General features: G+C 49.7%; 1 protein-coding gene across 18 annotated transcripts in view; it reads right to left on the bottom strand.

Moving 5' to 3' along the window:
- The window catches only part of Zmynd8 (zinc finger MYND-type containing 8), a 94,616-nt gene that overhangs the window by 25,632 nt on the left and 44,617 nt on the right, over positions 1-24,367 (bottom strand). For all 18 annotated transcript variants that reach the window (XM_055595887.1, XM_055595893.1, XM_055595895.1 and 15 more), the window contains 7 exons: positions 23,315-23,407; positions 22,113-22,200; positions 20,663-20,718; positions 18,439-18,516; positions 16,850-16,965; positions 11,786-12,267; positions 4,613-4,756 (listed from right to left, as the gene is read on the bottom strand). In XM_055595887.1, coding sequence (XP_055451862.1) covers positions 4,613-4,756; positions 11,786-12,267; positions 16,850-16,965; positions 18,439-18,516; positions 20,663-20,718; positions 22,113-22,200; positions 23,315-23,407 — 1,057 coding nt within the window. The remainder of the gene's footprint in view (positions 1-4,612; positions 4,757-11,785; positions 12,268-16,849; positions 16,966-18,438; positions 18,517-20,662; positions 20,719-22,112; positions 22,201-23,314; positions 23,408-24,367) is intronic.

The following is a 24,367-nucleotide window of genomic DNA, read 5'->3' as shown; positions in this document are numbered from 1 at the left end:
AAATGTCCTTCAGTTGGCCTGCTCCCCTCAGCATCCCCCCCAAACTAAGCAGCTGATCCCAGATGTGATCCCAGCCTCCTATCAGCGATGGAATCAGCACTTCTAAGCCCATTCCCTCTGGATCTGAACTCCTCCCTGCCACCACAGGCTCAGGGCCTCCACTGCTGTCCCCGGGAGTGGACAGGAAGAGCTGCTCCTCTTTGGTTTTGACCCGAGCCATATCCCTTCCCATAGCACAGCATTCTCCAACATTGCACAGCCCCCCAAAGCCCCTGCCGACCCACAAATACACAGCGAGAAAGCACCAAACAGCTCCCGAACTCACTCATCACCGAAATGATGGCCCTCCTGTGAGAAGATCCCACCCAACACACACACACACACACACACACACACACACACACACACACACACACGCCCCTCTAGATTCCTGAAGGAAGGAAGGGACGTTCAAAGCAAATAGAGACACTGCCCTTGTAACTCAAGACAGTGTTCCCACTGTTGTGTGTGTGTACCTATATTCTCGTGAGCGTCTAGGATCAGCTGGAATAGTCTGTGCAGGATCCAGAAGGGAGAAAGGCCCACCTTCGGGGCTCTTCTTTTCTGGACCTAGCACCCACCCTTATGGCCTCCTCTACGTGTGTTCTGTGGGCACACTCAGGCATGTTTCCCGAGACTATCAGAGGTGGAGAGAGAACGTTTATTTAGGTCTTCCAGAAACCGAAATGGAAAACTACTTTCCTTCACCCACCTTTGTGCCCAAGCATCTGAAACATCACCTCAGCTGGCCTGGAGGGGGCTGGGCACTCAGGGCCACTGAAGTTGGGAACAGAGTAGCAGACCAGGAAACACAGTTTGCCCTAACTGCTGTGAGTGCACCTCAAGGGAAGGGAGACAGACCCGGCCTGACGAGCTGGTTGTGCACACGTGTAAGGGCACGTGTTGTGAGTAGACGCTCGTTAGCTTTACCAGTAGGTCAGGTGGATTCACGGCAGCTCACAGCCAGCCTGACACACAGTGCAAAAGGGGCAGCCTAGACTACAGCGTGCGCCTATGTCTTACAGACTGAACTCTGTAATACTGTAATCCAAAGTACCCATTTTACAAAATGAGGCTTCCCTGGCCAATGAACTATTATTACTATTTTATCCCATAAGAACAAACTGCCCAAGTGCCTGAGAACTGGGATCAGGTCTAAGAACAGGCTTTTGGGGACTTAAGCCAAACATAATAACCTATCATGGAGTGCTGGCTGGATTGTGACTCTCCTCTCCTTGGTGGGAGAAAGGAGCAGCAGCTCTTCCTCGTCACAGGGTGTCACCCCTGCCCCTCTATACCGGGACAGGCTCCAGCTCCCCTCTGGTTGCCAGCATTTTGAACGTTTCAGCTGACAAAGACAGCTCCAGCTATAATTGGAAAGCAGAAAGGAAAAATAGCCATACTGGAGAAAGGCACGCTCCTCCGCTTCTGCAAGGGAGCACAAAGCGGAGCAGCAGCTTCACAGGGCAACTTGGCAACGCTCTCCAAATGTCAGGCCCCTGAGGCCACTGGCCCTCCCTTCCACTTATAGAGTTCACTCCTTCCATGAAGACACATGGGCACAGTGTCTTCACTGCAGCTGTTTCCAGTCCTGAAATGGTACAACAACGCCATGCACACAAGTAAGCATGAAGGCTCCAGATTCCCCAACTGATGAGACTGGATAAACATGGCTGCTGAAACACAACAGGGGAAAATTCCTGGCATCGAAAGACAAACCCTTCCAGGAAAAAAAACCCAGAGGTATAGCCAGGGAGCCTTGGTGTGAGGGGAAAGCGACAGGATGGAATGTGAGGACAGGTGTTCCTGAGGTCATCCCTGAGGTCCTCTACATCAGCACTGATGACCAAGGTTAAGTCATAGTGTTAGGGCATGCTGTCCTCTCTAGCCAGGGACACCCAGATCCTTGAGGAAAGCAGGTGACTGTCACCTAATGGAAAGGGAAGGAGAGGGAGGTGCAGAACAACAGCAATGCTCTTCCCAAGGCTATTGGCGTCATCACCAGAGGACAAGGACACACACACGGGCACTGTCAAGTGTGCCAACTTGATGGGCTGCCCTTCCCCAAGGACAGAAGGACAAACAGGAGTCTGGAAGCAGAAGGGCCAAAGGCTCAAGGCCTGCCTTGAGCATATAGTGAGTTCCAGGTCAGTTTGAGGTACATGACAACCTGTCTCAAAAACAGGAGAGAAAAAGGCCCAGTCGTGAAAGGCATATGCTACCAAACCTAACAACTGACCCACTTGCTGGCCCTGGGACGTGGAAGGAGAGAGCAACTCTGCCAGCTGTCCTTTGACCTCCACACGCCCACACACAAGAAATGTGTGTGTGTATGAGAGAGGAAGAAAGAGGGAGCCAGGGGCCTTTAATCCTAGCACTCAAGAGACAAAGACAGGCAGAGCTCTGAGTTTAAGGCCAACCAAGGCTACATAGTAAGACACTGCCTGAGAGAGAGAGGAGGAGGAGGAGGAAAGACACAGAGAGAAATTAAATATGGCACTCCAAATTTATAGCCAAACCCTCTAAAACCCAGGCAACCACGGGCTGCCTCACATTTCTCTAATTCGGCTTTTTTCCATGTGCTGTTTTAAATAAAACCCTGCTTTCTTGGATATCTCTCACCATCAGTCACCAGCACCCTGGATTACGTCACATGGCAGGCAACCCATGCAGAATCGCTGAGCATTCCCCTCTGCCCATCAACCTTCCCACCCCCACACAGTATTCTCCTGCGTCCCCAGCAGAGCATTCTTCTGTGAGACTGAAGTTCCATCCCAGGAACCCACCCAGGTACCCAATGCTCTCACCCCCGTTGACTGAGATGGGACAGGTACCCTAGAAAAAATGATGGCGGAAGAGAGGACAGAAATCCTGGCTTCCCTAGGGCTACCCCTGAGCCACCCACTGGCTGCACCCACGACTCAAGCCAAGCTTCAAAGACCCACGGTTCCCCCAAGAATGCCCTGGGCTCCCTGGCTCACGGGAGCTATTCTCGCCAGGCATGAGAACATGCCATGGCAGAGACAAAATGTCACCATAGGAATGCCTCAGCTTGGTGCCTCTGTTAAGAGTGCGAAGGTGGGAGGAGGCCCCGAAAAAGGAAACCACATTTTCTACAACAGCGAATGTCCCCGAGACAGCAAGTGAGAAACCAGCTGGTGATTCCCGATGGAATCCTAATGGGGACCCTGACTATCCAACTCCAGCCAGGCTGCAGAGACAAGTGTTGCAGACGGAAGAGGCGAGGGAGTGACAGGGACCGAACCTGGTGGCCTCAAGTCCTGTCACCCTGGAAACCTCGAGCCACCTGCTCTCTGTACCACCATCTGCAACAGCACTGCAAGTGACATGGACCTGCACACAGCCCCCTCTCCCCCAAGAAACATCCTGTCCCCAGGTCTCCAGGATATCCCAAATTCTTGGAGTTGCTTCCTCAGGCTCCTCCGTGTCCTCCTGGCCCCTGCTCTTCCTTTAACTGATTGCTACCTGCTCCAGTGGCTCAGGGCCCTTACTCCTTCTGAACACTTCAATCCCAGCTCTCAACTTCCTGATCTATTCATTGGACCTGGGTCTTGCCATATAGGCACTGGACACTTAGCTGCATCTCCAGTCTTCAAACACAAGGTGGCAGCATTCAATTACTCAGGGAAATATGGAAACTACAGGCCCTTGTCAGTCAACCTTAAAGATCCCAGAAATTCTAGCCTTTTGCCCCTTGCTCCCTGGGAGGCAGGCCACCCTGGGCTGCATAGAAAATTAACTGCAAACTAGAACTTCCTGGGTAAGTACCTCTTCTCCCCGCCACCCCCCCCCCCACACACACACCCCATAGCAACTGGAACCAGGCCTGGTAGTACATGCCTACAACGACACTTAAGAGGAAAAGACAGGAGGATCCTGAGATCCAGGGCCTGAGCTACAAGGCAAGTTCAGTGGAACTTGGAATGGCTGCAGGGATAGCTCAACAGTTAAGGGCACTGGCTACACTTACCAGTGACGGGGACTGGTTCTCAGCAGTTACATGTTGGCTTACAGCCATCTGTAACTCCAGTTCCAGAGGACCTGATGGCCTTCTGGCCTCCACAGGCACTGGGCAACAGGCACATGGTACACAGATACACACACACACACACACACACACACACACACACACACACACACACAAGTAGCACACTCCTTAATTAAATAGAGCCTGTATCAGAAGAGCCCCCCAAAACAGTAAGACTCATGAAACTTGCTTCAGCCACTTGTATTTGCTGTGGGGGGAGGGGACTGGTTTACTAGGATCACTTGTAAAGACTGGCCCAAGATAATGCATGGCAAAGCACCTTTGCATGCCAACAAGCCTCAAGAAAGCCCCTCATCTCACTCCTTCCTCCAGATCAGCCCTCACCTCCATCCACCAAGGCTTTTACATTTTCTATACAGAGAAAGAGAAAAAAAAAGCGAGTTCAAAGTCCAAGAACCACTCATGAAAGGGCACAGTGCAGAAACAGCTACAGCTGCCACAGCTCACACACACACACACACACACACACACACACACACACACACTTTTGAAAAGGCCACTGACCCAGGTTCAGGTTCAGGATGCTCCCGGTGGTGGTGGAGGTCTTGTCCGTTTTCGTCATGATGGGTGTCGGTGCTTGTGGAGAGAAAGGCTTCGGGCTGCCGGACAGACTCCCTGCTTGCCCCGTCTTTGTAGAGGCTGGGGAAGCTGAAAAAGCATGTCATGGTTAGAGGCTGGCTTTAAAAAAAAAAAAAAAAAATCGGTAAACCGGTGAGACTCCCAGGTTTGGGGTTGAGGACAGGAGAGAAGGGACACAGGGTTCCTTATTCTGCACATGCGGCCCAGTGTCCTGGATGGGTAAGAAGAGTGGCGTGAGCTGCCAGCTGTCACCAAATGAGGGCAGCCGGGCTGGGAGTCTATTAAACCGCTCTAAGACAAATGGCTAGGCTGCCACTGAAATTGCCTTGACCCACTCATGGTTACGTGTAAATATCAAACAATGACCAGAGCAAACCCCTCTTGTGCCAGATGCACAGATCAGGAGCAAGCTTTCGTGGCATGGCAGCCATTGGTGGGAGTCTGAGGGTGGGGGGCCTCCCACAGCCTGCATGTCTTCTAAGCAGCCTCGGGGGAGGTCTGCCCTGGGCCTTCGTATCTCAGGATGCATCAAAGCAAGCAAGGCACCAGATGGAAGGCGAAAGGGAGAGGTCGGGAAATTCTCTTCTTCCTCCTCAGTGATGTTAAAACTCTTACAAGAAGGACAGGCCATGCTCCCAATTACCTTCACTGGCCAAACAGGGAAAACAAAGACCAAAGCTTTTAGAGGGGCCAAGAGCTTCCCAAGATCCCACCCAGTAGGTACCCTCACATATTACTTTACACATTTTTGGCATTTCCTGAGTCCTGACAAGACAACACCTGGCCAATTGGCCTGAGGCAAGGAGATGCTGTGGTGATCTGGTCCTGACAGGAAGTCATGAATGGCCAAAGAGGGTAGGAAGCGAGGGACCATAAAAATGCAGGCCTGCTGTGGTGTCTCTGCAATCCCAGCAGTGAGGAAGCAGATGAAGGAAGATCAGTTCAAAGTCAGCCTCAGCTACATGGTTGTAAGCCAGCAAGCCCTGCGCCGTGAGACCACCGGCTAAGGTAGAAAGCTTCTGCGTTTGGCTGGGTAGGTATGACTCCAGTTCTGCATGTCTGTGTGTGTGTGTGTGTGTGTGTGTGTGTGTGTGTGTGTGTGTGTGTATGTGTGAGTCCAGGTGCCCATGAGCCTTAGATCCTCAGAGCTGAAGGAACATGAGTGTTGGGAACCAAACTTCGGTCTCCAGCCCTGCAGTCTGATTTTTAGCATAAGGGAGAAGACTCAAAACTACACAGAGATCTGGACTCAACCAGAGGTGGACACTTAGGGTTCAAGCCCCGGGGCCACTTTAGGCAAGGTGATTGTGTCTGCTGCTCCCTTGCAGAGAGGTTCAGGGGCAGCCTGACACAGGGATGGCAAAAGCACCTACACCTATCAGGGTCTAGTGAGGACTGAGCCTAAGCAGTCAATGGCATCACGAGCACTGAGCACCCAGGAAGTGCGTAGTCGGCACTTGCTCTCAGTGTCTCGGACTCCCTACTTCCCTACTAGCTCTTTCTCCATGGAAACCAGTGGTCCTCATCCAGTTCTGCCCTGGCACCATCGCCAGCACATGCTGGGCAACACACGCAGGTAATTCTAGTAGCCATGACCAGGCTCATGGGCTGTAGCTGGTATCTAGGGCCACAGGACCCAGACATTACTAAAGAGCCCACAAAGGACAGAAAAATCCCCACAGTGAAGAATTACTGCCTGGAGAGGTGGCTTGGCGGTTAAGAACGCTTGCTATTCTCACAGAGGGACCCAGGTTCGAGTCCCAGCACCCACGTGGCAGACCACAGCCATTTTCAATTCTAGTTCCAGGGGAGCGGACACTCCTCTGGCCTCGGCAGGCACTTCCCGTACAGGCACAGACAAGCATGCAGGCAAGCACCTCTTTTGTTTGCTTGAGAGAGGGTTTCTCTGTGCAGCCCTGGCTGTCCTGGAACTTGCTCTGCAGACCAGGCTGGCCTCGAACTCACAGAGATCTGCCTGCCTCCGCCTTCCGAGTGCTGGGATTACAGGCGTGCACCACCGCTTCTTGGTTCACATAAAATTTTAAAACATCCCATCTGGACCTCTAGTTCAGGGAGGGCTAGGGGGGGCCTGACACCCTCTTCTGGCTCCCATGGGCCATGCATACATGTCACGTTCTTACACGCTTACATACTTCCAGCAAGATATCCATATGCATAACAACTTTTTAAACAAATAAAGAATCAACATCTGGCCTCAAATGTTGCTCCTGAGCAAATGTGGAAATCCTTTCCCTCCTGTGGAAATGGCGCTGGAACAGCATTAGACACACGCCCGCTGTCCCTTGGCCAGTGCTCAACAAACATTAAAAATCATCTGAGAGTGAAGTTTTACAAATATTAAATTAAATCCATTTTACCACAGGGATTAGCTGGCTGCCTGACCCAGTAACCAGGCAGGCAGCCTTTCCTCCCCTATGGGCTGTTGCTGGGGTAATCACTGTTAAAACTTCCACACTCCTGAAACAAACAGACGCCAGAGGACTTGTCACCTGAAGAAAGGAGGCGAACCGAGCCCTGCGCACATGAGCACGCATGTTTGTGGGGGGAGGGCATGTGGGTGCATTTGTTTGCGAGGTGCGGTGACCACAGCTGGATGTCGCTTCTGAGGATACCCTCCCCAGGACAGGCTGGGCTAGCTGGTGAGAGCCCGGGGACCGCCTGTCTCCCTCTCAGCACTGGAATGATGAGCACACACCAACCCGCCCTGATCTCTTACAGGGGTTCCAGGCAACAAATCAGGCTCACAAGAGAAGCTCTTTTATTGAGACATCGGCCCCAGATGAGGCATTTTTTTAAGCAAAACTGCTACTACGAGGATGTTTTAAATAATTCATTCACCGCTGCTTGTCATAGCTGGGGAAAAAAAGTGCAGAGAACACACTGCCCCCTGAGGATTAAAGACTGAGGCTTCTCTAGCTACGTATTCACTAAGTAAACAAGGAGGTCTAATGGGCTCTGCTTGGGCCTTCAGGGATGTGATGAGGAGGCTTGAGCAACAGGAAGGCGAACACACAGGGGTGCCAGCGGGCACAGACAGCAATGGAGCGCACCAGGCAAGTTTAAATAAATAAAAAGTATAAGGGTGGGCCAGCTATGTGGCTCAGTGAGTAGAAGTGCTTGCCACCAGGCCTTAGGATCTGAGTGCCTGTCCATTTCTGGGATCCACATGATGGAAGAAGACTGGTTCTTATAGGTTGTCCCAGGGCTGCCCCACATGTGCCATGGCCAATTCATGCAATTCATGCATGCACACACCAATTAACACATGAAAGTATAGAGGAAAAGATTTAGGTCAGATGTGGTGGCACACATCTCAGCAGCCTGGTGGCTCAAGAGATGGCTCGGCCATTAAGAGCACTTCCTGCTCCTGCAGAAGTCCGGGGTCTGGTTCCCAGAGCCCACACGGTAGCTCACAGTCATCTCTAACTCCAGTTCCAGGGCATTTGATGCCCTACTCTGGCCCCTGCAGGCAAAACACTCAGACATGGAAAAAGAAACATAAATAAATCTTTAATTTTTTTTTTTTTTCCAGCCAGCCTGCCCTTTATAGTGAGTTTCAGGATGGTGAGGGCTACAGAGTAAGACCCCCAAAGCTGTCTCCAGAAAAGGAAAAGAAGGAAAAAAAAAAAAAAAAAGAAAAGAAAAGAAAAAATCAAATGCAGATAGCCCGGAGGACTCCACTCCAGCTGTGATGGAAAACACGGGTACGGTCAGTGTCTTCTAATATGGATTTCTGTGTATGACTGTCACGGTGCTTACTACAGCAGAAGCAAGCCGGGGGACACGGACACATACAGTGACCCAGAACATAAAGGCCAGATAGCCAGCATTTAATATGTGTGGGGGGAGGAGGGGGTATTTGAGGCTTCCCCTGCTGTAGCAGCACTCTGCTCACACTGTCCCACCAGCTGACAAGAAGCGCCATGCCGCTCTAGTTCAAGATCTGGGGAGACCTTCAGATCGTCCGCCTCTCATGAATTCTGAGCAGCCCTTCCTTAAGGAACCACAAACCAGCAATGCCAGCATGCACCTCCAATCAAAAGCAGCCGGCAAGATGGCGAAGCTGGTAACGGCACCTGCCCCGGCAAGCCTCATGACCTGAGTTTAATTCCTGGGACCTACGTGATGGTGAGAACTGACGCCAGGAAGATGTCCCCTGACCTCCACACACAAATATGCTAAATGTGAATGCCATCTGGGGAGGCATGACACACCAGTGCACATGCACGCGCAGAGCAGGTCACGGTGAGACAGATACTCTGCTTTGCCTTGATCCTATCACCTGTCAATCACACTCCACCCGCTTCAGGACTGAGTTAGTGCCTGAGGTTCAGCCTAACAGCGTGCCATGTCTCCTCAGGACAGCTGGCTGTGGGACGGAGGGTTAATAGTGACTTAGCATTCGTCCTGGACAGCCATTTTATGACAACTATTGATTTCACAATAAAACGGCATCTGTGAGAAGACTTTCCCTTCTCTCCTTCAGCAACCGCACGGTGGGAGGCTGAGAGCAAAGCACCATTATCTCAGATGGGTTATCAGGCCCAGGGCGGTGCCATATTACATATTAACATTCCCGCTGGGTGTCCGGGGAAACAGTTAGCAAATGCTAATGGCCGTTGAGGCCTGGCTGGCCAACTGGCCCATAGGAGGAGGAGAGGGCTGCGTGGTTCGGCAGTGGGATCTGGGGCTGTGACAGCTACAGGGTCCTTGCCAGGCAGAGGGCTGCTCAGAAAGCTGGATCTGCTTCTAAGGGTGACAGACATGGGACGCACTACTGAGTCTACTATAAAGCAGGAAAACCACGTAAGCAGTTTTCAGAATCCAGAGAGCCCCTCATGCTATAACACAACATGCATTATACTGTATAGATATGTATTAGACATGGGAATGTGTAAGAATTTATAGGACACACACACACACACCCGCCTTTTGGTGACCGGTTGTCCGTAAACCCCCAGAGATCTGCCTACCTTGGTCTTTCTAAACTTTATAGCACATGAAACTTCTCTGACATTTTGGATGGACCCCAGCCTGTATAATCTGTGACTCTGGGGGTGCCTAAATGAATAGGTTCATCTTTTTCTCCGGCACTAGCTTCTAGCTTCTGCCATCACTTCTAACAGCAGAGGGAGGGAGGGGTAGTGAGAGGGAGCAGTAGGCCAGGGCCTGGCTGTGAGGATTTGCCACATGAAGGGCTGAGCTGTGTCTATAGCGAGAGCTATATGTAGATCTATAGGGCCCAGGCTGGTCCCTGTCCCTGTGTGGCCTGATATTTAAGAATAGTATATAACATTAGGGTTGGGGCACAAAACATTCAATAGTTCTTTTGTCTGTTTGTTTCTTCCCCCTGTATATGAGTGTTTTGCTTGCATTTACGTTTGTGTACTATGTGCATGCCTGGTGCCCAGAAAGGTCAGAAAAGAACACCAGGCCCCCTAGAGTTGGAGTTACAGATGGTTGTGAGCCAGGTGGGTGATGAGAGTCGAATCTGACTCCTCTGCAAGAGCAGCCAGTGCTCTTGACCGCTGAGCCATCTCTCCAGCCCGGCTCAATAGTCCTTAAAGCGTGCACTTAGAAGGAATTCAAGCTTCATTACCCACCAACCAACACCAACTAGGTTTTATTGAAACTCAGCTATCAATGTCCACAGCTGCAGCCATGACCGAAGCGTAGAAGCAACCCCAAAGTGTCTACTGTGGGCCCCACAGAGTGAGGGATGCAGTTCTGATGCCGGGCACGGTGGCCTAAGCCCTCAATCTGAGCACTCAGGGTGGCAGAGGCAAGAGGATCGCTGTAAGTTCGAGGCCAGCCTGGTCTACAAAGCAAGTCTAAGACAGCCAAGGCTACACAGAGAAGCCCTGTCTTGAAAAACAACTAAAACAAAAACCAAAAATTCTGAATGCCACCCCTCTTCTTTCTTTCTTTTTATATATTTTTGAAACAAGATTTCATGTAGTCAAGGCTGCCCCTGACCTCCTGATCTTCCTGCCTCTGCACCCCAAATGTTGGGGCCACCCCACAAGCATGTGCTGTCACACCCAGCTTCACTTTGTCTCATATGGCCTAGCAAATGTTTCCAGCATGATGGGGTGAGTGGGTTGTGTATTTTTAGGATAGGGACTTGGAAGTCTAAGGTCTCACCTTTAAAAAAAAAAAAAAAATCCCTCAATGAATAAGGAATTTTGCCACAATGCTTGATGCCACATATACCACCCAAGGGAAGACAGACACTAAATTAAGCACGACAGGCATCCTTATACTCCTATAAAACTCTACTTTCTTGAAATGCAGAACAAGAGAGCAAAGGGAAGCTTGCATACGAACACACTTTATTTTATGATGGACTGACTTCAAGCCAGTTTTTTAAAGGGCAGCTACGGTGGGGCTGTCATCCCAGAACTGGGAGGCAGAAGGATCAGGAATCCAAGGCCAGCTTGGGCTATCTATCTCAGAAAAATAAGATAAAATTCATAAATACTAAAAGTGCAGCTCTATTTCGTTTGTGAAAGAAGAGTTCTACTCAAAGCAGCCCTTTATTGTATCTCTTCTCACACCCACGCAGACAGCAGATTAGACATGACCAGGAAACAGTAATTCCATGGCCAGCACTGTTCCGGGTACTGATCTTGTCTTATTGTGGGTCCTGACTCACTCTGTCCCCCAGAGGAGGCTACACAGAGCCAGTTATGGTCACCATGATAAAGGTGGGGACGTTAAACACACTGCCGAAAGCCACATTAGCTGAGTGCAAAGCCTGGAATTAGAGGCCAGTGTCATCCCTGAGCTTCCAACTACAATGGAATGAGAAAAAAGCCAAGAGGCCCTGACTTTTCCCTTGAGCCCTGCAGGGCCTGGGACCATCTCTACCCACTTCTAGGAATGGCTGCAGCCGGCCTTTGGGAATACCTCCCTCATCTCTGAGGTCTACTTACTCAATTTACCTAGTCCATCACAGTGACCCGTGACGGCCATGATGCCTGCCTGCCTGCCTGTCTGCACCCACGGGGGAGGCATCCAAGGACACCCAGAGTACTTCAAACAGCCTCCTACCCCATTCTCCCAACTGGGGCTGACCTGTGCTCTTATCAAGGAAGTCCATGGACTCCTCACTCGCGCTGAAGTGGCTGGATGGGGCCTTCTTCTCGGGGTCCTGCTCCACGTCAGAGCCCGTGTGCACAGAAGAGTTGGTACTGGTTGGGGAGCGCGGCATATCAGACAGGGAGATCCTGCGGCCGGCGCCCCCACTCAGAAGGGGCTTGCTCAGGAGGATCTTGGGGGACGCTGTCATGTCAAAATTGAGCTTCACCTTCTCATGTTTGTCTGTCTTGGCAGTGCCGGCGCTGGGGTTGCTGGGATCCAGCAGCATTTGGTACTGGCTATTAGGGGTGTAGGGCGTCCTGAATGGGGAGTAGTTAAAAACCCCAAACTTCCTCCGTATGTTCTCCACATAAACTTCCATCTCTTGCATGGCGCTGTTGAAGATACTTTTAGTCTTTTTCACAGAAAAGGGGATTTCTTTAGACATGAGGTAGCAATTATTGATTGGAACCCAGGCTCTAGGAGGGCAAAAGAGAGAGACTCTGAGTCAGCTTCAGTCATTCCCAAAGTTGTTTTTTTTTTTCCCCCTCAATGCAAAAAAGAAAAAAAAAATTTGTCCTGGTGGGCGCTTGCCAAAATTCTTAAATGTGGGTTCTCCTCTTAAAGAACTTGTTTTGAATAGTTAATGAATGATCCACTTCACAGAGGTATTAAAGATGGAGCAAATGAACAACAAAACTTAGGCAGGGTGTGAAAGGGCTCCACACACTTAGCCATCTTAATCTGCCAGAAACACAATGGAGGCCTTCAAGATGGCACAGCAGGTGAAGGAGCTGCTGCCAAGCCTGGTGACCTGCTCAAAGCTCGCCAGGAGAGCCACCTCCCTCAAGGTGTGCCTTGGCCTCCACACGCGCTCTGTGGCACTCACATGCACACACACAAAAATGAATAAAGAAATGAGTGTTAAAAAAAAAAAAACAGAAATAAATAAAAATGACAATCCCTTCAGTTTTTGTTTTTTGCTGTTTCAGAGCAAGAAAAACAGTCAAGAGTCTTCCACAACACATCCGGATCTCGATGCGCATGGACAGGGACTTTCTTTTGATCGAAGTCCCAAATGGTACTATTCTTTGCAAGATCACATTCCTAGAAGGAGGTGTACATTTCAGTTTTATTAGACACAGAACCTCACTATGTCGTCCAGGTTGGCCTGCAACTCAGCAGCCTCCTGCCTCGACTGCCTTAGTGCCTTGCCACAGTTGGCATCACGTGATAAAAGAAACTCGGGGCAAACTCTTAATAATAAGTAGCATTTGGCTTTCGGGTGGATTCGCTCCACCTGCTACTTAAGGGAAAGTCCCATCCTCTTCCATCCACCCCCACACACCCCAGGACTTTACGCAGAGACACCCCCGCAACACAGCAAAACCAAACGCAGCCGTGGTACTTTTCCAGACCAGCAACCCCCACGACTACAGTTAGGCCTGAGAACACCACAACCACCACTCCCATAGAGAAGGGGCACCAGAACGTCTTAATTGTGAACTCCCAACTCCACAACCTCAACCTAGTTTGTGATTTTTCCTTGGAGACCTTTAAGGGTTCCTGGACCTCAAACTTCAGCCTGGCATAAAGCCGTGGGATGTGGTGGGGGCAGGGGGAGGGAGGAGTCTTGCCCAGCTATATCCAAAGCGCCCACATAGGACTCTGGGCCCAGCCCTTCCTGGCTGTTGAAGAGAGGCAGTGTGGTTCCTTCTCTTATACCTCGTCAGCAGCTGCCACTGAATTCCTACATCTGAAGAGGAAACAACACAGGAGAGGCAAAGTTCAGCACAAAGCCTGACTGCAAGTGAGAACATACACATACAGCTGATCTGGGGGGTGCTAGAAGTGAGCGTCCCATGTGTGCTAGGGACACCTTTCTGCTGGGCCCTGAAAGCCTTCATGTGCAGGCATGTGGACTGTAGACTGAGCAGAAACCAAATAGCTGCAGGGAGAGTCAGGGCTCTGGGCTAGGTGAGGCAGAGGCCAGTCACTAGGGGCCCCAGCTCCAGACATTTCCTATCAAGGAAAACACTAAGAAAGCAAACCCAACAGCCCTGAGCAGGAGCTTCCAGGCTAAGGGTCCCAGGCCCAAGGCCCTTATCCCAGTCTAGGCTGGTCTAGATTCATAGTCATAACTGTCTTGGCCTCCAGCTTCCCATGTGCCTTAAGAGGCCTACACAAAAATAAGCTCTTTTTCCTTGTAAGGAAATGAGCTTTTCCTCCACTCAGAAAACCTCAGAGAGAGCCGGATGGCCTTGGGTTCCCTGAGTGACCCTGGGCAAGGCCTCAGTTTTCTCATCAGTTAGACTGAAATGAAGGCAGTTCCTTCAAAGGGTGACAAAGTGCCAGGTGCTTGGGCACAGAGAGTGTCTTTAGCCCCAGGCCCTTAGGAGGCTGAGGTGGAAGGAACTGGTAGTTCAAGGCTAGCCTGGCTACTCGCTGAAACGTTGCTCGATTACACAGTAGGCACATGATGGCTAACAGGAATTTTTCTTAAGCCTTGCAGTCATTTTTTTAGGTAATGGTACATATATCTATGACCAAGCAAACAATTCTTTAAAGAGATAAAAAAAAACACATGGAGGAAGCCTGGAGACAATCCCATGTTCAGGCTGATCAGCTTGAGGGTGGGGGGTGAGTTCTGGGATGTTTCTTAACCTGACATAGCAAACTGTCACATGTCTATTCTTTTGCTTTGATGCCTCCACGTGCAGTGAACATCCTAAGAACAGACAACTATGACACTTGTGGGTCACTGTGTCACAGTTTCTGCACATCACAAAGCAGCCTGTGGATGAGCCTTCCTGGGTTGACTTTAAGACTCTGGGTCAGGTGTGGTGGTGCACACCTTTGATCCCAGTGCAAGGTATGTGGGGGGTGGGGGTGGGGGGAGGCCAGATCTCTAAGAGTTTGAGGCCAGCCTGGTCTACACAGGGAGCTACAAAACAGCCAAAGGTATACAGAGAGACAAAACAACAAAACAAGCAAAAACACCTGTCACAGCCAGGGCCATAAATAAATAAATGAATAGATAAATAAATAAATCCCTGTCTGGGGAGAGAGAGGTGTTCACCCAGAACCAAGAATTCCCCTGGGGAGAAGGTGCACATCAGCACCCAGTGACAGAAGCACCCTGTCCCTCCAGAGTAAGTGTAAGTGCATGGAACTGTGGGGTGTTCACACATCCACATTGGGGTCACCTTGCCAAAAGTAAACCCACCGGGTTAGCAAGGGCCCTCTCAGAGGAAACAGAAAACACTGATGGTGCTGAGAAGGGTCAGGGATCTTGCAAGAGACTAGAAATACACTGTACATCTAAGACAACAGCCTAAGCACAGAGTACAAGCAATGCTTACGGGGCCTGCATGTCCCCCAAAGCCACCCTCAACGGCAGGCTGGCAGGGTGATCAGAGTAAAAAGAGCAGATAGATCCACAAGCTCCTGGCTCCGGGTCCATTTCGTAAGTGGGGACATTTGCTGTGCCACACAGTAACGTGCCCCCAAGTGGGTAAATCCACGGGGCTGCCTCTCAGAAGAACCTTAACCCAGGAAGAGGGTGAGCATCTCAAGTAAGGAGAGCCAGCCGACAGCTCCTCCTGCTACTGAATGAGACAGCAGCACCCAGTTCAATCCCCTTAATTACAGCACAGCCCTTCGATGGCCTCTGCCTCTCTGGCTGGGTCCACCGGTGTGTGCATACCAAGCACTCCCTGCAGAGAGGAGACGGGGAGGCTAGCAGCTCACTTGGACAAGTGTCTGCCTGCTCACTGTGGCACTGCGGCAGAGGAAACAGCCTGAGGAAGCACATTCCTTTAAATGAAGGAATGCTGCCATTCGGGATGGGTTCCACCAGAACAGGAAGGGGAAGGGCGGGGAGAGCGCTCCCTCGGTAGAGAGCTTGCCTAGCACTAGGAAGCCTGGGTTCAATCCCAAAACAACACACAATCAGGTGTCAAGGTGTGTCCCTGGAATTCCAGCACTCAGAATGTGGAGGAAGGAAGACCAGGAGTTCCGAGGCTCCTTCTAATGTAAAAGTTGAGACTAGCCTGGGCTACAGGAGTCCCTGCCAAAAAGAGGTTTGGGGGAAGAGGAGTGTGATGCTCCCTGGCAGGGCCAATGCCACCACAAGGAAACTGCCACCTGTTCTCCTGACAAAGGAGCTGCTGGAATTTCTATAAAAAACTGAATCTCTCTAAAATCGAGGGTTTTTTTCTTTTATTTATAAGTCAAGTGAAATTTGAGAGAGAGCTCTATCTTCAGATGCTGGTATCACTTAAATATATATATATTTTTTTTCTCCCCAGACGTTCACAGATCTCAGATTGGTGGGTGGGTCAGGCTCTGAAGGAGTCTTTGCTTCCTTTAATGATAAGGTAACTTGTGAAAGGAAGCATGTTAAGCCATGTCTCTGACTATCTGGTGTTCATAAGCAGGCGAGGCGCCCAGGCAAAGGGAGCAGGGTTGGCTGGAGTGACTCCATAACTCCATTCAGCATGTGCAGGAAGGGAAGGGGAGGGTGGGGTGGAGGGTTCGGCTGTCAAAACATCCTCCACCACCACCACCCCCTTCTCGAAGTCATTTCCCATTTTAGAAACAGAGGAAGGGGAATTCGGGGAACTACTCCATCTAACGCTGGGAGGATCATTTAGTGGCAATCTGGGAAACTACCTCCAGTCCCTGAAAGCATTACTTTTAGAAGCAATTTACACAGAGGTTTAATTTACTCCAGAAAACAAAATAAATAAATAAATAAGTAACTATACATCAAACGGCCATGTAGCTCATTCCACTGCCAGATCCATCAGCAGAACCAGAGGCAAGATTCTTTCCTAACACGCCTAAAGCAACCGAATGAGGCCCTCCCCTCCGAGAGCTTTGCAAACACACGATCATGGGTGGTTATGACAGTAAGTAAACCGATGGCCACGGTGACCACTGATAAAAGGCAGAACTCGCTTTTAAAGGCAGCAGACAGCAGATCCTCGACCACCTTTCACATATGATGTGATGCGATTACCCAAAGTTCCACGCCAGAGCCTGTTTTTAAACTCCCACCTGTCATGTTGTCCAAAGAAACGGGCATCAACCTGCCCATCTTTGTCCCTCAGAGCTTTCGCAGGCCAGAATGGAAACCCTTTCAGTTTTGCCCAGACCAAAGGGTGCGGATTGCTCTAGAAGAAGAACAAAATGCAGGGTTGGCATTATATTTGGCAGCGAGACACACATTAAAGTCTGAAAGGACACCTGAGTGCGGGGAGACAGGAAGGAGCACGGCTTGTCAACTTGACACAATAAAATAGAGTCATCTGGGAAGAGGGACCCTCAAAGTCAGAGAGGGCCTTCAGCAGACTGGAGTACAGACAAATCTGCGGGACATTTCCTTAAATGATGACTGTTGTGGAGGATCCAAGCCAATGGGGGATTAGGGGGAGAGAGTGCTGCCCCTCAGTGGGCAGTCCTGGGGTGGGTAACAAAGCAGGCTGAACCATGAGGAATAGGCCATGGAGCAGCTCTCCTCCTCTGCTTCAGGTCCTGCCATGACTTCCCTGAATGATGGACTATAAACTAGAACACAAAGCAAAAAACCCTTTCCCTCAAAGCTGCTTTTGGCCATGGTGTTTGCCACAGTACATTAGAAGGCAAAATGGGACATGCACGAAAAGAGGGCAGCTGCAAGCAGGGCCCTCACGCAAGGTGTTCCCAGGCAGGTGTGCAGCCTGGACAGAGCTGGGCGGGGTTTAAAGCTGAAAGAGCACAAAGAACCGGGCTGGGGCCCCCATCCTGCTCATCACCAGGACCACGAAGAAGAAAACCCACCTCTTTTAGGCACCACAGAAACAGTCACCACCCGATGCGTGCTACACAGGTACTTATGTCCAGAGGCAAGAAGAGGCCTGAGCCATGTTTTAATGGTTGCTTGTCCAGTCTTATCCTCTCGAACCCTCCACCCTGCCTCCACACTGCCTCTACCCCACATGCACATAACTATAAAATTCACAGTGGTTCTCAACCTATGTGTCTCAACTTGCCTAAGACCATCACAAAACACAAGAAATTTACATTATGATTCACAACAGTTAGCAAAATTACAGTTGTGACACAGCAACAAAATAACCTTACGGCTGGATGTCACCACAGCCACAGCGTGAGGAACCATATTAAAGGGTCACAGCATTGGGAAGGTTGAGAACCACTGCTTAAACCATACTGGATTTGATCAAGGCCCAACACTGTAGGGGAAAAGAGTCCGTGAGGGTGACTTTGCCCTTCCATAAACTAATAGCCTCTCTAGAGAGACTGAGACAGTCCTCCAGGGATGTATGTCCAAAGGTCATAAAACAGGAACCAACCAGATTTTAAAAGGACACAGCAAACTACAAGCATGACACACCCTGACCCACATCCCACTTGCCACACGTCTCTTCTGGGGATGCTTAACTCTGGAACAAGACAGTTCAGCCCAAGAGGTTTACCCAAACCCGGCTGGTTCCTCTCTGCCCTGACTTTTTCAGAACAACATATATAATCAAAACTTCACAGTCTCATCTCGTAAATCCCTATGGACAGCCATTTTGGTACAGCCACTGAAGACACCAGAGTCCCAGATCGGAACCAGAGGAATCCAGAATCCAGACCAAACTTACACAGGGCTCACAGAACCAGTTGTCTCGTTTTTGGCAAGCAGCAAGATAACATTCTGGACATACTTCAATTTCATTCATCTGCAAAGCAAAACATACATTAGAGCAGGGGAGGAGGCGCTCCTGTCTGGCAGCCTTAGTAAATCCCCAATACTTTTATTTTTAAGATTTGCTTATTTATTTGAGATTTGCACCAGAAGAGGGAATCAGATTCCATTACAAGATGGTCGTGAGCCTCCAAGCAGTTGCTGGGAACTGAACTCAGGACCTTTGGAAAAGCAAGCCCATGCTCTTAATCGCTAAAGCCATCACTCCAGCCCAATCCCTGATCGGTTTAAGTGTTTATACTTTTATCTGAAGTTCAGATTTTCCTCTTCTGTATTAGGAGGCAAGGAAAGAGCTACAGAATCTTGCCAGGCTGGCCTCAAAGTGATCAAGAGATCCTCCTGCCTCAGCCTCCCAAGTGCTGAGACTATAGGTTCACAGTAGGTACAGACACAGTTTGCTTAACAATTTTCTTTTCTTTCACGTGTGTGTGTGTGTGTGTGTGTGTGTGTGTGTGTGTGTGTATGTGTCAGAGTCAGAGGAGAACAACAGTGTTTTCTGAAGTCACCCTCCACCTTAGTGAGGCAGGACCTGTCTCTGAACCTGGCACTCACCAATTTAGCTAAACAGCAAGGCCTGGGAATCCTCCCGGGTCTGCCTGCCCAGCAGCCTGGGAGTAGAGTTTAAGGAATACAGTTTAAGGTGGTGCATTCGGATAGATGGACAGCACAGATTAGAAACGATGGCCTCAACTTAACATTAGACTCTACAACTTGCTCATCCAGAGGCTTCAGAAAAGCCGCTCAGGCCTCCAGGCCTGACCTCTTCATCGGTATCGGGCATGATGAACCACACAGAATCGACACAGCAGTGAACGGCAGACTTAGCATGCACAGATGCCCTGTGGCATCTGCGGTCATACCACCTTGAACACAACCTGTCTATGTCTTCCATGGCTGGGCACATTTTTTTTTTTTACTCCTCACAAGTAGGACAAGGTCAGACTGCTGTCATCTCATTTTAAAGTACTGAGGAAAAGGATGAAGTCCTAAAAATTCAAATAACCTACCTGCCCGAGAGTTCACTGTGCCAGAAAGATGGGACAGGGATTTGAACCCGGGCAGCAGATCTCCAAAAAACATTGTATGCGTCTCCTCAACACACTTAGCAGCTATTACCTTCCCAATACTGGCAGTCTTGTGTGGCTCAGAGTTTTGTTAAAGGCACTTGCTGCTCTTGCAGACAACCTGGGTTCTGTTCCCAGCAGCCACCCCAGGAACCCCGAATCCACGTGTAACTCCAGTTCTAGAATTGCCCTCTGGCCCCTTCAAGAGCATAATGCACATAAATACAGAGGCACCCACATACACATAAATGAAAATAAATAAATAAGCAAGCGAACACATAAATAAATCTATCTTTTTAAAGGATCAGCACTTCCCAGGCTGTAAGAACACACACTACCATGTGGTTCCACCACAGCTTGGTAGCCACACTGCCACAGCTATTCTGGAAAGCAGTCAGAAGAGAGCCACCAACTAGCAGAGATGTCCAATCTCTTGACATCAGGACACGCTGCTATCTAGGAATTTCATGCTTGAGAACCACAAAATCAAACTGGAAAAGAGGAGACAAAAACGAAAAACGAGAACAAAACAAAACAAAAACTACTGCTACGACTAGGCAATGTAGCAGGAGTGGTGGCACAGTGGCATTCACCTTTACTCCTGGCACTCCAGAGGCAGAGGCTAGCCTGATCTACACAGCAAGATTAAGGCCAGCCTGGTCTACATAATGAGACTATTTTCAATCGATCAATAAGTGGAGGAAGAGAAAGAGACATTCTTTGTAAGCCTGTCCCCCTTAAGTCAAAAAGGGATGAAAGGGAATGACTTCATGGATTGATTCAACTGCAACTGTGGAGGTCAAGGTTAAAACTGACAAACTGACAACCAGGAAAACTCAGGTTCTTCTGCACCTGGCCCCAAGTTCAGACTAAAAATCACTCCCACCTTCACTGCTGAACTAAAGGACTCTTATAACATCCGGGTCCCCTCTTTCCTGCTTTCATGTGCTTGAAGAGACAAGATACTGTGTACAGTGATGGCAAAAGTCCTGCTTGGCACCCACTGGGCCGCCCGTGCCTCTAGGAGCCACTCACAGGAGAGCTCCGAATACGTACCTCATGCTCACAGATTTTGATGACGACTTTTGCTATTTGCGTCAACTTGTGATTTCCTAAGAAAATAAGAAAAAGAGATTATTTCAAAGGCAGACAGCAGGCCGCCAGTCTCGGGTTCATGCTTGCTTTAGCAGTTTAACCTGCCACTCCCCCCATCCCCCCAAGATTCACCATGTAAGGGCTAAAATGCCCTGGACCAAGCCTGGCCATCACCTTGCAGCTGAGTAGTTGGTTTGGAATTTCCCAGAGATGAAGTACTTCAAGTACTCCAGGGCTATAAATAGCAGAAAGGAGCCTTACTTAACCCTGTAATCCCAGAACACAATACAGGAAGGAAATGGAGTGCCTGGTGCCTCCACCAGAAGAGAACAGGTGAGACAGGTCTCGTTTACTTAATGACTACCTGGCCCTACCGTAACTCTTAGCTAATGAGTTGAGCATTTGGCCCCAAGCTAATGCCATGCCTTTCTCCTCTGCACTAAAGCAGAGGTCAAGATGGCCAAAGGGCTACGCTCTCTGGTCCTGATAATAGTTTCAGAAACTGTAAATTTGCTGGGCTGAGGAGAAGGCTCCTTCAGTGAATGACTGCCTCAAAAGGGTAAGGATTCAATGGCCAGTCATTCTAGCCTAACTGGTCAGCTCCGAGCCTGAGACACTGTCTCAAAAGACAAACAGAAACCAGGACGGATGGCTTCTGAGGTGGAAACCTGGGGCTGACCCCCCCCACCCGCACACACACACACACCAGAGATGCATACCCACCCCAACACGCACCCACAGGAGTATGTAATCCCTCACACCTATGCCGGATGCATAGCTATGGCAACTGAATAAGCAGCAATGCACAGGAACCTGTACTGGCAGCCTCCGCAGACCTGTGCGAGCCTGTCCTCCATCTACCCCACACCGCAGGCCTCCCTGGCCGGAGCAGGTGCTTATGTTCCCCGACCTGAGCCAAAGCTCATTTGTATGCTCTGACAATCAGAGCTCAGTATCAGGTGTATGCGAAGTTCACTCTCCAAGTGTTCCGAGACAAGAGTCCCTCACTGAACCTGCAGCACACGGATCCTAGAGTTCTGGAGCGTTCCCTGCCTCTGTCTCCCCAGTGCTGGGGTGATAGACTCGTGGCTTTTACACGGGCACTGGAAATGGCAACTCAGATTTTCCCGGCCATCGACTCCTGATATTATATTTAAGACTCTCTTAGAGTGTGTGTATGGGGGAAAGGAAGGTACATATGAAGGCAGACAGCCGCAGAGGATAGAAGAGTTGGCTCCCTTGGAGCCAGGAGTTACAGGCAGTATCAAAGTGTGTATTGCCTGGAGGAGCAGCGGTACTGTTGCTGCACAGCCGTCTCCCCAGCCCAACAAACCTGAGTTTTAACAAAGGGCAGGAGACTGTGCCACGATGGAGGCATGCTCTCTTCCCCGGGAATGTCCAAGTTACTCACCCCCATTATAAATAATGCAGTTGTGCAGGATCCACTTGGCGTCAGCCAAGAAGGCTTCTGTGCAACCGTACATCTTCTTTTTTGCATTCTGGGAGGAGAAGCCAGAGAGCATTATGACCATCGACGTCTATATAGGCGGCAGTGCTAACACCTGGGTCCCCTGCACCCTTCATAGGAGTCATCTGCAGAATTAATCAGAGCTCTCTGACTCATTTCCCAGGATGCTATTAGGCACAAGATCTATAACCCCATAAAATGCACTCGGAGCCATCACAGGGATTTAAACGTTCTCATCCTGAAAGCGCTGTCGTTTATCCAGCAGCCTCATCCAATGAAGGACACACTTCATAGAGCTGAATACCGCTAATAGTAAAGCCACTATGCTGTCACAGGCATCTCACAAAAGGCCAATGAGGTTTTGACAGAAGGAGAAACTGAGCTATGACAAAGTGAAGACACCTCACCCCAGGTCGAAGCTAGGGTTCTAACCCTGTATTTTTTTTTTTTAATGTTTTCTCTTTCCAGCATACCATAAGGGTCTGTGCAATTTCCCTAAGTCAATGTGATCTACTGCTTTGGAGGGGGGAATTCCAGTGCAGACATTATGACACCGTGTTCTTCCCCAAATAGGCTGTTGTTTTCTTACAGACTTAGGGATCACAGGCAGGGCCCTGCACACAACAGACCAGACCAGCCCCAGCCCTCCACAGATGTGTCTCAAACACATACTTAGCGGCTGAGTTGGGAAATCTGCACAGAAAGGTGTGTGATTTTCGCCTTGGAATTTTATCACAAACTCTTAAAAACCACCTTCAAGCATTAAAGAAATACCCTGATGGGCAGAGTGAAGTCAGTTCTAAGAAGCCCCTTTACATGCTAATCTGAAGGTTTCCAAACGTGTCATTTTCTCTTCCTTCTTCCTGCTGCTCTCATTAGCACCTCAGAAGGAGGAAATGAGGAGCCAATCAATCAAATCCCTACTTCTCAGAAGCTGGGATAACCCTCAGAAAGCGCTGCCAGAGATTTCAACAACTGCCTGAGACCAACCACCTCCAGGAGGAGTCATAGAGGAAGGGCATGGAAGTCAGAGAGCTCTATCTAACGATGTCCTCAGAACTAGAAGACCTGCAGGCGAGGTAGGAAGAGCCTTAGCCATCTTGACACCTTCGCTACCACAACCAGGCCCTGTGATAGAGGCCAACCTTTTCCAATGTACAAAGGTCCATGGGGTGGAAAATATATTCTGCATAGTCGGGGTGCTGCTCCAGTGGAACGGGCTTCTGGAATGCATCTGTCTGTAAGAGAAAGAGACATGCGCACAGGCAAAAACCCATCACTGCTCTGAAGACCATGTGTGAACAGCGAAGGACGCTGAAAACCAGACACGCTTTCACAGATCTACTGATAGCCACACAGGGAGACAGACCTCAAAAAGCTCAAGGTGACCCATCTCCTGACTCTGCTCCCTTACAGAGATCCCTGGGCTCGGGGGCATGTGTCTGGTTTTGCTGTTTGTTTCCAGTGCACAGCCTCTGCCTTCTGTAATTAAGGTGAGCCGCTCGGTGAACCACCGTGGGCCTCTAATGAACACTTGCAGCACAGTCCACACCCCAGCACAAAATGACCGGAGGGTAAGGTGATGACCAGAAGGCAGACTCACAAGAAAATGCCCCCTACGTAGGAGCACGGGGTGTGACCTGGGGGAAACCTCCAAAGTGAGATTCTGTTCCTCCTTCAAGAAGTCAGACTAAAGGAGTTTTCGATATTGATCCACTTAAGGGGTCAGCTTTAAGGGGCGAAGAAGGGTTGGTGGGAGTGATAGGTATTTGCTCCTCTATTTAAAAATGCTAAAAAGGGGGGGGGGTACACACCTTTAATCCCAAAACTCAGGAGGCAGAAGCAGGTAGATCTCTGTGAGTTCAAGGACAGCCTAATCTACAAAGCTAGTTCCAGGACAGCCAGGGTTACACAGAGAAACCCTGTCTCCAATAACAACAACAACAAAACAAAACAAACAAACAAAAAGAAAACTTTTTTTTTTTTAAAAAAAAGAGGTACTGAACCAATGGTCTGTTAAGAGTGTTTACTCCTATCCCGGAGAACCAAGTTTGGTTCCCAGCACCCACACTGGGCAGCTCACAATAGCCTAAGATTATAGCTTTAGGGGATGCGTAGCTCTCCATCTGGACACTGGCCTGCTGTCATCTAGAATGAAAGCCTGGCTATTATAAAACATCAGAAAGATGATCCGGGTT

The sequence above is a fragment of the Psammomys obesus genome, unplaced genomic scaffold (genome assembly GCF_907164565.1).
Source record: "Psammomys obesus unplaced genomic scaffold, mPsaObe1.curated_primary_1811, whole genome shotgun sequence".
NCBI classification, from domain to species: Eukaryota; Metazoa; Chordata; class Mammalia; order Rodentia; family Muridae; genus Psammomys; species Psammomys obesus.
The sequence above is the reverse complement of the archived record's forward strand: the minus strand, read 5'-3'. Positions and strand labels throughout refer to the sequence as shown.